Genomic DNA, 12,892 nt, shown 5'->3' with positions numbered 1-12,892 from the left:
GTAGTGCTGACCGAACTCCGGGCCTGATTCAGAGCCGGACGCTCTGACAGAGCGCTCGCTCTGAATCATGGCCGTCCCTCCTCTTTTTTGGAGCGGCCTCCTGGCCGCTCGCATAGCTGTGGGTGACTACCCACAGCTATAGTGAGCGGCCAAAATGATGGTCGCAATGATCAAGACCATCGGGCTTGCGACGAGACCCTTGTGGTAGGAGTGCTTTTGGCTCTGCGCACTTGGGCAACATCGACCCGCTTGCGAGCGCTCAGCGCTCGCGAGCGGGTCTGAATCAGGCCCTCCGTCCGGTCAGCGCTACACACGCGGTGCAGCTGTGTCACAGAGACATAGTCTGCAATGCGGCCCGCATAGTACGCTACTCAGCTGCGTACCATGCGGGCATGACTCGAGTATAAGCCGAGGGGGTGCTTTTTCAGCACAAAAAATGTGCTGAAAAACTCGGCTTATACTCGAGTATATATGTACACGTATGAATATACCATTAATCTCTCTGTCCAAGGTAAGTGATTACATTTCCAGTACAATCTTCCCGGTTCTGCTCAAACAAGAATAACAAGGCTTGTAGAGTGTTATCTGTCGTAGGTTAGACTACGGTTTGGGCTTCCCTTTACTTGAACAAGATGATTTCACTGAGAAAATGAAAATACTTGTTCTTGTTATCATTCAAATTATTGTGTCACAGCTGAAGCCAAGATGACAACTCTCTGCCAAGGAAGACATAGACATAGCAGAGATCGCTGCTGACACCACTTGGATGCATTGCACAGAAACATCACTTTCAGGGCCGGATTAAGGGGGGGGCGACAGGGGCGGTCGTCCCTGGACCCCCACACACAGAGGGCCCCCACACTACTGCATGCAGCAGCACATTCAGTGCTTGCTGCATCAGCTTGGGGCAGGGCGGTAGTGTGGACGGCACATAAGTGCCGTCTGCAATAGACAGCACAAACACACAGCTGCCAGCGCTTCCGTCTTCCGGCTCCCGCAGGGGCTGATGGGAGAGACGTCGATGACTCGCCCATCATGCAGAGCGGGCCGGGCCGGCCCGGGAGGACGCCGGATGGAGGAGTAGATGCCGGAGCGGGGATTAAGGTGATTGGAGTTTTTTTTTTTCCTATGTGTGTGTGTCTGGCCGAGGGGGGGAGGCACTGCTGGGGAGGGAACGGACTACTACTAAGGGCACTGCTGGGGAGGGAACGGATTACTACTAGGGGCACTGCTGGGGATACTACTGGGGGACCTGTGCACACTGCTGGGACCACTACTGGGGACACTGCATATAGGGGGGGGTCTACTAGGGGCACTGCTGGGGATACTACTGGGGGCACTGCACACTGCCGGGATCGCTACTGGGGGACACAGCATAGAGAGGGGATCACTACTAGGGGTACTCCTGGGGGGACTACTGTTGAGGGGGGACTGCTATTGGGGGCACGGCTGGGCTCTGTGTGGCTTGAAGGAGCCCCCGCAACTTAGTTGCCCTGGGGCCCCCACAAGCCTTAATCCGGCCCTGATCATATCTTTATCCAAGCTAATGAGCTTGCTCCAGTTTTCAAGGGGCATCAGCACAAACCCTTGCATACAGTATAAAAGTTACGCATAGCCTAATACTCAAAGCTTCTCTAAATTTGTTTCTATTCTGGGATTCAAGTCTGATCCAATCCTGTTGGATTTGATTAATGTCCTCTCACTCCTGAAGACAGGTGCTGACATTACTAAGGCTGGGTACACACATAAAGATTTTCTGTCCAACCATCCAACTAGTTGATTGGTTGGAATGAAAATCTGGTAAGGAATGGGAGTAAATGATGATCAGCAATTTGCTCCTAAATGCCAGAAAATAGATGAAAATGGTCGTCAGACAAGTTTGTTAAATGTTTGATCTAAACAATTTGTTCAAACAACAGTTTTTGTCCATTTTCCCGGCATTTGGGAGCAAATTGCTGATTGTCATTTGCTTTCATACCTTACCAGATTTTCATTCCAACCAATCTACTAGTTGGACAGAAAATCTTTATGTAAGTCCTGTCTGTAAGCATGCTCACTATGCAGCTAATTGTCCTAACAGGAGGAACAAAGATAAATGATACATTCACACTTATTGCTGCCAAAGATAATTAGGAACAGTAAACAAACTTTCTATTACAGCAATAATTGATTCTGGACAAGAATGTTTGCCATGGATTACCTCCTGCCAAGGCCCATATATTCATCTAACCTATGACAAAGGCAGTACCTGTGCATGGTGTTACGGCACCCTAGGCAAAATTTTAGCGTACCACCCCTCAAAGCTGGCTGGGCTGGAATTAGATTATAGAAACAGGAATGGGTGGAGCCTTAGGGGAGGGGGTGGAACCTCAGGAGGGGTGGGAGAAGGGACAGATAGACAACAGTACCTGGGTGGCTGGTTCCCGGGAGAGGGAGCAGCCACCATGCAGAAAGGGAAGGGGGTGGGCGTTGGACACAGCTGCTGCTGGCTGTACTGTATAAGACATCTGCAGTCTCAGCCAGACACCAGCTAATAAGTGCGGGGGCGGCTTGTAGGATCCATTACCAGTGTTAAGTAAAATAAGGATGTCTCTTTGATCCAGCAGCCTCAATGCTGCACCCTCAGGTGCTGACGCCCTTAGGCAGCTGCCTAAGGTTGACTAATGGTAGCATCGACCCTGAATAAAGGACACTTTACTAGACACAATTACTGGAGATGTCTCAAGAGCCCAATCACTGCAAAACCATCTTGATTTCATCTAATCTCTTCCTTATGGTTCCTTATTAGCCACAACTGATTAGAAGGTCTTCTGAATATGCTACCTTAAACGTCATCCTGATATAACCTCTGATATAACTGTGAGTATACAGTGTCATCCTGATATATCTGTGAGTATACAGTGTCATCCTGATATATCTGTGAGTATACAGTGTCATCCTGATATAACTGTGAGTATACAGTGTCATCCTGATATATCTGTGAGTATACAGTGTCATCCTGATATATCTGTGAGTATACAGTGTCATCATGATATATCTGTGAGTATTCAGTGTCATCCTGATATAACTGTGAGTATACAGTGTCATCCTGATATAACTGTGAGTATACAGTGTCATCCTGATATATCTGTGAGTATACAGTCTTTCACGCATGTAGACATTGATTTGACTCCATATCATGAGATGTCTGCAATAAGAACAATGCTTCAGCTGCTTCCCCATTGACCTAATGATTACTGCACTGAGGTATCTGCCAGCAGTTGTGATATCTCTCAGTTGTAGTTTTTCTCTCTCTGAAACAAAGCAAAAAATTCTTAAAAACAATTTAAAGCACAATACTGCATAAGCCATAAAGGATAGCTCCTCCTTCCAACCTCTATAGCTGGAGCAGCCCTAGGGACTGATTCAGGGATGGACGCTAATGCTAACGCAGCTACAAATTTATACGCAGCATCTGTGCAGAAATAAGCAAATGTTGTAGCTGCTGGGATTTGTATTGGGATGACTACCGGCAGCTTTGTATTTCAAAAAGAGTCCGTACAAAGATGAAGATCAGTCTATTAAAGGCCTTCTGAGTATCCCTGTGATCATGTAGAATGGCTGCGAAAAGTGAGACATCGGAGCCATTTCTATTGCGTACGGGAACGCAGGGTGAGACAAGCCTCGATAACGGTGGCGACACGCCTGCATTTGAGTCGCCCCGCACCAGTGCTGCTCACAAACAGTTCCTGTCTGTCAATCACTTTGAAAATAAATCCTCACTGTGAGCGACGATAGTAATGGAACTTGACGGCTGTGCAGTGCTACGCAGATCACCGATAATTGCTCAACTGCATAAATATCAGCATTGCATCCTTCTGTGAATCAGACCCTTATTTTTTAACCAGAAGATGGAACATTATGACCTTATACTAGATACAGGGAACTTCTTAAGATAACTGTTGAAACTTAATATTATCTAACACTGATCCCTGAGTTACTGGAAAGATAGTGATCTGCAAAGATCTTTACAAAAAAGTAGGCTGCATGAGGCCAGGAGATTGATAGACGACCACTTCTCAGACACAGTGTGATGTCTTTTGGCCTCTATAATGTTCCTGTAACATTACAGCATTCTATTAAGGAAGCAGTATGTGGTGGCCTAACTTGATAACACCCCTGATATTTTCTGACTTTTTCAAGAACAAAAACTTGTTTAAGAGCCTCTCCACCAACATCAATTATGTATTAAACTGTGAATTGAAGGAGACATAAATCCAGTCTCTCAGATACATCATCTACCTGGGAGTTCTAAGAATGGTTCTTAGCAAAACAAAATCTTTATTTAAATAACTAATCCCTAAAAATGAGAACGATTTGGAGCTAGGGTTTGCAAACTATTACAAACAATTTATTAAAAACCTCTACAGAATTATTGCTCCTATAAATGACCTATTCAAAAAAAGATGTTCCATCTAACAGGTCAGCTGATTCATTAGCATCATTTGTACATCAGAAAACTCTCTACGTCTTTTCCTATTTTTGTTCATCTTACAGAATTTGTGGCTGAAGTGTATACCCTTATTGTGCTGTGGGGAGCTGCCCTTTCACAGAGGACTAGACTGAAGTTATGGTAACTATTCCTGCCAGATGTCATCAGAAGAAATAAAATGTTAAATAGGAGACAACTAATTATTGACCACAAAATAAGTCTTCTGGAAGGAGCACTTCACCCAGCGACAGTTCTTACACTTCATGAGAACATGGAGGGCGATGTAAGAACAGGTGTTACTTGTAATTTGGGTAACTGTGCATATTATGTGCTTAAGTTACTGCTTCCCTGCATGTAATAATGCAGGGAAGTGATCAGAATGACAGGGGCGCTATGCCTATATAGGGCATCAATCTGGTGTGGCAACCTATGAACGGTCCAACAACTGCAGCTATAGCTGTCATTACCGCATCACAGGACTGTTGGAATATGCAGCCAGGGATTGTGTTTACAGAAAACAAATAAAGTTTGTTTTTTTAATAAAGCCGTAGGTGCCGCTCATGATATTTGACCGGCACGTGTGCAGACTCCCTGCAAACACCATTCTGAAAGAGAGAGAGAGCACGATTTGCCGATGAGGTGAATTAACACTCTCCATTATCGGTAAATCAAATGATAATATATATACGTATATTATGGATATCAACCAGCTTTCTTTCCATCTGTTAAGGACCAAGAGTAGAGGGACAAGTAGCGTTTGCAGCTGACAGACATCTCTCCGAAAACCATGTAAGAAATATGGTTGACTACAGTGAACCCTCTTCAATAATGAGTCAAATCTTTATTGGGCACTTTTACACCTCGGCGCAAATAAATCCGATGACTTTTTGTTTAAGTCTCTGATTAAGATCACAATTTCTTGAAACCCTTCAGGGAGAATACATTTCCTGAGTGCTCAAACCCAGCACCTATTCTAGTAAGGTTTTATGGAAGACATGAATATGTGATGGAAAGAAATGTTGATTCAAGAATGTTTCACAATACATGACAATACCTGGTACAATGCCTGGGCTATGGCTAAATCTTGGGAGCTTGAAATAAAAAATGCCTCCATATGATAACTGGAGAATTCCATCAATGTTACCCTAAAATACCAGGGAAAGGGACGTCCTGGGGGCGTCCCTTGAGAAGAGGGACTAATGGCAGAACTTCTAAGCAGCATATCCAATCAGAGGAAGCCATGGGCTATTTAAACCCAGAGACTTCCTGTCTCCATTGCATGGTTATTGAGGTTGGAAATTGTGATCTTGCCTTGCTACTTCTCCTAATGTTATGTGTGTGAACCAGCTTATCCTCAACCACGTTTCTGCCTCATTACCCATGTACTGACTTTGGCGTGTACAGCTCCACTTCTGCCTGAACTGCCCTCAGATTATTCCTGATTCCTACCACTCCTTCTCTGACACCAGATCCGTTACATCACATGTACCTATTGCACACTCATATTATGAGAAAAGCAGCTACATAAGTTCATAACAGTAGCGGGACTAAAAAGTACAAGATAGAAAAACTCTATATTCCAATAATCTGTGGCTGATAACAAGCACCAGGTTGCGTAGAGAATATGTAGAGTATAAAGGAGAGGAGTTTCTGGACCAAATCTTCTTCATCTTCCTCCTGGAGGACATGTAACATGATTCTTACCATCACATTCATAAATCATGACTAGCAGTAGATAAAAAGAAAATGTAATCCTACATGTGAGAGCAGCGTCTGGAGTACAGCGGTTCTAAATCATTAGCAGGTAAAAGTTACCGTAGTGTATTTTCCCAGCTGACACAGCGAGGGGAAGGTTTCTTGATGCGCTTTTCTGATTTTCTCTGTCAGGTCATCGAGCTCGGCTGTCATCTCGTAGTTCTCTGTGCACTCCTGTTTCAAGGGCTCTTTCTTCTTCTTGTTTCTGTCATTTCTGACTGCTGCGAAAGAGATGAAGACACTTAAAATACCGGCTACTAGGCTCGAACATGAATCCATGTGTATGAGGAATAGTATCTAATTGTTTGTGCTGCTGAGTGTATGAGATGCTGTGGGTATATTTGGAGGACAAATGCCCATAATTACACAACAACACACACTCATCGTTGTCGTCGTAATAAATACACCTATGGCAGTCCACACTGATCGGTGGTCCATAATAGAGGCAGGATTACAGATGTACCCACATACATCTTACTTCCTTGCGCATTAAACAGCCCTTCTAGTCGCACCACGCCGTGGTGTGACTCTGTAGTGACGATGGTCTTTTCATGTGACTTTTCTCTTCATATGCGTCCTATTGACACAGAGAACAGGGCCCACAATCAGCTTCTGCTGATTAAAATGATATGCAGCATTCCTATATTCTGTGTGCGACTGCGGGTGTATCTGCATGCAAAATGGTACGTTACAGTGCCACAGCCGCTGACACTGTAATGTAACATTTTGCATGCAGATACAGCCACAGTTGCACACAGAACATAGGCATGCTGCATATCATTTCAATCAGCAGAAGCTGCTATTCACATCACTTTGCAAATAAGACACATTTTAAGGGAAAAAGTTGCACAAAAATGCGCTCAGTGCTACCGAGTCACAAGGCGCTCACCCGTTATGTTTAATGCAACTTGTAGAGCACGGAGGTAAGATGTATGCAGACACATGCAATGTATTGAATACAAACAGACTACAATATTATTTTTTCCCTTGTCAAAGTAAGTATAAGGGCCCATGCCTCCAGAACACTATCATACTTCCCAATGATTCTGCCCATGTCTTTGATTTATCCACCAAAGCCTCCTATTTACTCTGGTCACAGCCCTGACACACTCATACCACACCCCTTCTGTCCCAAGAGCAGGACTTTTGGCTGAAAGCACAATATGAATTAGTCAAAAATGTGTTACTAATATGAGAGTACCCTTGTTTAGGAATCCTTCATTCATACGCCCTAACTTTTTTTGTTTCAGTGCCATTTCCCTGTTTTATGAACATTCCTAAAAAAAGGGAAATGGCATTGAAACAAAAAAAGTTAGAGGGTATGAATGTGGGATTCCTAAACGAGGGTACTCTCATATTAGTAAAACACAGAGTCGGAATGGGACATAATGGGCCCACTGGGGGAATGCAGTGATAGGGGCCCATATTTAGGGGTGTGACCAGCCACTAAAGGGGGTGTGGCCAGCCTCCACAGAGGCTTGGTTAACCATTAGAGAGTGCATGGACTTGGCTCCTTAAAAATGTATCTATAGTGAATACTGCTAGTGCATGCATGATAATGTACCAGATTAATAACAGCAATAGTTTGTAGAAAATACACCATAATCCTGTGCAGTATAATGTAACATATGTATAATGTATAGTTCAAGTGCACAGTCTTGAACCTGATCCCTAGAGGAGGGGGTGGGCCCACAGGCAGTGGGCCCCACCGGGGAATTCCCCTGTACCCATGTGGGCCAGTCCAACCCTGGTAACACATTGTTTTTGTTTTGAATGGCTGTTAGGTTGGTATTACCTTAGCAATGCAAATATATTATCAGCTTTAGCTTATATTAATAAACACAAATATGTATATGTAATATAAGCTGTGAAAGAAATATTTATATTTCTTAACCACTGGCACCCCTAAATGAGCAAACATAACAATAACAACATAATAATATCTTTCAGAACTTTGCCCATGTTAGGACATTGGGATGGGTATGGGATGCCAGCACTCGGGATCCTGGCAGTCAGAATCTTAACCCTCCCCCTCTCCTTACCCATAACCCTCCCTTCCTGGTGCCTAAACCTAACCTCTCCCTCCCCACACCCTAAACCTAACCATCACCTAGGGGCGTATCTTCCTATTGGCCAGGATGAGTGACAGACTCAGTCTGGATCTGGTAGCGCTGGGCGACCGCATGACCCCTTAGTGATGTGTGACATCACACACCATGTGTGCTTTGATAGAGAGGACACACGCCTAATCAGTGGCGTAAATTCATCCCAGACGCCCAGAGGCAAGTTAGAATTTGTTGCCCCCCCCCCCCCTCTCCTAAAAAAAAGGGAAAATATATATGGTGCATATCTATCTATCACATATGCACAAAAACACTTATATGAAATAGTCTTAAGTGGGGTGAATATATTGTGGGTAATGGAGGAGATGCCCCTTCAGTGCTGTTGCCCGGCGGCAGGCGCCTCCATTGTTTCTCATAGCTCTGCCCCTAATGGCAGCATCCCTTCACAGCAGGGGTCAGGGAACGGTCATGGCACGTGCTGCACTGCTGAGTCTGTCGGGGTTGAGGACTGAGCAGGCAGGAGGAGTGTACAGCAGCAAGAGGACTTGGGCTGGGGAAGTTGGGATCTGTCTGTGATGTAGTCTGGCTGAGAATGGTGATGTGGCTGTGGACTGAGGTAGGTGATGGGGACTGAGAAAGGTGATGGGGCTGGCTGAGGAAGGTGATGGGGCTGTGGGCTGGCTGAGGAAGGTGATGGGGCTGGGGGCTGGCTAAGGAAAGTGATGGGGCTGTGGGTTGAGGAAGGTGATGTGGCTGTGGGCTGAGGAAGGTGATGGGGTTGAGGAAGGGAGTGGGATCATGGTCAGCCAGTGCGCAATGCGCGTGCCCCGTAGCGAGTGAGAACTTCACTCGCTCCGGGGCTCGCAAGAAAACGGGGCGGCTATCGACAGCTCGCCCCGTTTTGTAGGCGGGGAGGGGTGGTGGCTGGACAAACGGAGGCGTTCCCGAAGGAACACCTGCTGTTTGTGGGCGGCCCTACTGACATCACCCGTGATGTCAGTAGTGAACTTCCTGCTCTATTAGAGCAGGAAGTTCACTCGGGCTTGCGGGAACCGAGACCCTACCACAAGGGTCTCGTCGCAAGCCCAATGGTCGCAATAAACATGGCCATCACCAGGCCACTCTGAAAAACTGTGGGTGGTCACCCACGGCTATGCGAGCGGCCTGGAGGCGGATTTTTAATTTTTTTTAAATCCGCCCTGATTCAGAGCGAGCACTTGCAAATAGGGAGCGCCTCTGAATCAGGCCCCAAGTTCCAACCCACTGGCCTAGTCTGGACTCTCAGGAGGGAGACCCTCACTGGTCTGGACTTTCTGAAGTGACTGGAGGCTGCTCTCCTGCAATTAGCTCTGCAGCTATCTGTGTGTCGAAGCTGGATTATTGGCTGAGACAAGATCAGTTTAAAATTGAATCGCAGCGACACCATCTTGCGACTGGCCACAAGACGCCATCTTGGAAATGAGATCGCAAGACGCCATTTTGCGAATGGCCGCCTAAGCGCTGTTTTAGATAAAGTCACACTTTAGTACATGTGGCGATATTACTATTAGCATCATGCGATTGCATCTGTGACCATCGCCATAAGTTACGGCGATTCACCAAAAGCCCACTTCATGACTTTTAGGTAGTTTGGGTGCTCTGGATAAAGTGTATATTATTATAATTCCCCTAAAGGATATATTTTCAAAATTGGATTGCATTAGCTAAACAGAGCAAATGGCCACGTGACAACTAGCCTGTGTAGATAAGCTTCCTGGACATTATGTCTGCTCTCACTCCAGGTGGCCCTGCTCGAATACGGCAAGAGGGTTGTTTGTAGCACCTTACATTAGCAGGCTTCCTGCAATAAAATACCTTCAAAGCCAAGAGTGTTATCTGAGGTTTGGGTCTTGTAGCTGTGCTAATTTGCATTTACAAAAGAACCTGGGAGAACAAAGGACTGTGCTTTTGAGCCTGGGAAGGGTGGGGGCTGCTGAGAGGGGGGGAGGCGTGTGGAACTATAATGCTCAGCATTCCACACTGCTAGGTGTTCTCTTAGTTTAAGTGAGATTTAAGTGAACCATTTCTTATATACACATTAATATGCACAATTGCATATTAGCGAATGCATAAGATCCTGTATGAAAACGCTGTTTATTAGCTTCATGCGCACGTATCTGCCCCAAGTTAACTAGCGTCTTTACATCACACCCCACATACTTACACATTACATATTCACATAAAAGGTTTAATAAGCTTTAAAGTATAAGATTTAAGTTTGTTCATTTAGCAGAAATGCTGTGAAATAAAGATTATTTGGTAACTAAGGTTTTATACATGATAAGTAAGCCATGATTGGTATTGTACTGATGCGTACTCTTTCAACGGTATTCCGGTACCATCGGTGTGGAGATCGCATCATGCATTCTCAACTTACGGACTGCAGAGACTTCAAGCAACAAAATGTACATAATATGAACAACTGTTAGGATGATTGCATGAGTCAGGAAACCAGAGACCCCCAGTTGTTAGAGGCTGGGTTGTGTCTATTTGAATCAACCTGTTAAATGCCTTGTAACATATGCCCTCTCCTTTAGGTTGTTTATTTCTGGGGGGGTATAAATATGTGTGCTGACCCTGGGTTCCTAGTCTTTGTGCTGAAGGCTGATTGACGAGGGGTTTCTTGCTGATGCCTAACATCTGGACCAGAGAGCGCTGCGTATGTATAATTGTACTTGGGTCTGTATAATCTCTTTGCGCTAATATTATATGAGGATCATAGCGTGTAACTGCTGTACTTTATTTGAATAATACTTTGTGCTTTGGAACCACATGTTCTAAGTCTGGAGTCTTTATTTACTGGATGACTGCGTACGAAAATTAGCGTCATCCTTAGAGGTTTATAGGAAGGATATTAGAAGGTATAGGCAGGGGTATATAGAGGTTCAAAGGCAGTATCCTTATGTGACAGCCCAGCAGGTGAGGTCACTCAGTCTTCTGTAGGGGGCTGGAGGGAATTAATGTTTATTTTTATTTATCTTCTGGCTGTAGGGGCAATGAATCAGTGTGTGTTATTTTCTTTCCAGTGGGAGCAATCATTGGAGGGGGGCACCAGTCCCTTAGTTTGCCAGGGGCAATCGGACCTCTAAATACACCCCTGCCATCCCCCCTTAGTTCCTAACCCTTACCCTCCCCTCCTAGTGCCTAACCCTCCCCCTCTCCTTACCCCTAACCCTCCCTTCCTGGTGCCTAAACTTAACCTCTCCCCCTAGTGCCTAAACCTAATCTCCCCCTCCCCACACCCTAAACCCCACACCCTAAACCTAACCATCCCCGCCTAGTTCGTAACCCTTACTCTCCCACCTTAGTGCCTAACCCTAACCCTGCCCCTAACCGAATCTGTCAGGATTTTGGGGGTCATTCAGACCCGCTCTGGAGCGCAGGACGCTCGCAAGCGGGTCGATGTTCCCCCACTGCGCATGCGCACGACGGAGGGAGCTCCGTCGTGCGCATGCGCGAGACCCGGCGAGCGACGAGCTCTCCATCGCTCCGGGTCTCGCACAAAAGGGGGCGTGCTGTCGATGTTGATTGACAGCACGCCCCCTTTGGTGGGCGTGCCTGCCAGACGGAGGCGTTCCCATGGGAACGCCTGCCGTCTGAAGCCGGCCCCACTGACATCACTAGTGATGTCAGTGGGAGTGATTTTGGCTCTGATAGAGCCAAAATCACTCCAGGGCTTGCGGCAGCGAGACCCTACTGCAGGGTCTCCGTCGCAAGCCCGTCGCGACCATCATCATGGACGCTCGCATATGCTGTGGGTGGTCACCCACAGCTATGCGAGCGGCCAGGAGGCCGCTCCATTTTCATGGAGGAGGGCCCTGATTCAGAGCGAGCTCTCTGGTCAGAGCGTTCGGCTCTGAATCAGGCCCTTTGACCGGATCCCTAGGACATTCTGCCATTATTCAAAATAAGCTTGGCCAGACATTACATTGCATAAACTATACCCTGCATAACCCCAGTGCCCAGCCACGTAACATGCCACAACCTGCCACAGAATCTTACCACATAAAACGCCTGTGTGGCAGGCTCACAGCTTTCTTACTACTCATTAATTATTACCATATTTTACATAATACAGCTAAGTAATAAACAGTAACATAATGGTAAATTAAAGACGACAAGGTTTACATTTGCTATTATGAAATTATTACTGTTGTATTATAATAAATAATATGAAATATATTAGGATGTTAGTACTGAGGAGATTCATGACCAATATTGAAGCATTGAATGACTGATATGGTTACGGAGCTCCTGTCACTCTTATTATATAGTAGAGGGTGTACTGTGCCACATATGTTTCTGAGTATAGTAATGCCAAGGTGTGTTACTTTAATGCATAATGAGCTTGTAGAAAATAGTACAGAAGACTACCAGGTATAATTTCCCCAATGATGATGGGAGGAAGGACGTGATGCTCACATCTAGCTGCGTTTTGCCTCCATCATTCCTCCCACAGTTAACTGTCTGTATTACAGAAAGATATGTTGTGATATTTTTATATTTTCTTAAAGAAAACTATTAAAATGAAAATGCCATATTTTTACATTAAAAGGCAAGTTTA

The 12,892-nt window shown here is 45.5% G+C and overlaps 1 protein-coding gene across 4 annotated transcripts in view; it reads right to left on the bottom strand.

Annotated features, from left to right (window-relative positions):
* Window positions 1–12,892, bottom strand: part of RARB (retinoic acid receptor beta) — a 941,440-nt gene that overhangs the window by 80,349 nt on the left and 848,199 nt on the right. For all 4 annotated transcript variants that reach the window (XM_088462736.1, XM_088462739.1, XM_088462737.1 and 1 more), the window contains one exon: window positions 6,287–6,447. In XM_088462736.1, coding sequence (XP_088318862.1) covers window positions 6,287–6,447 — 161 coding nt within the window. The remainder of the gene's footprint in view (window positions 1–6,286; window positions 6,448–12,892) is intronic.

This window comes from Taudactylus pleione, unplaced genomic scaffold (genome assembly GCF_031769625.1).
Source record: "Taudactylus pleione unplaced genomic scaffold, aTauple2 ptg000053l, whole genome shotgun sequence".
Lineage (NCBI taxonomy): Eukaryota > Metazoa > Chordata > Amphibia > Anura > Myobatrachidae > Taudactylus > Taudactylus pleione.
Note: the sequence above shows the minus strand (reverse complement) of the source record. Positions and strands in the feature narration are given on the sequence as shown.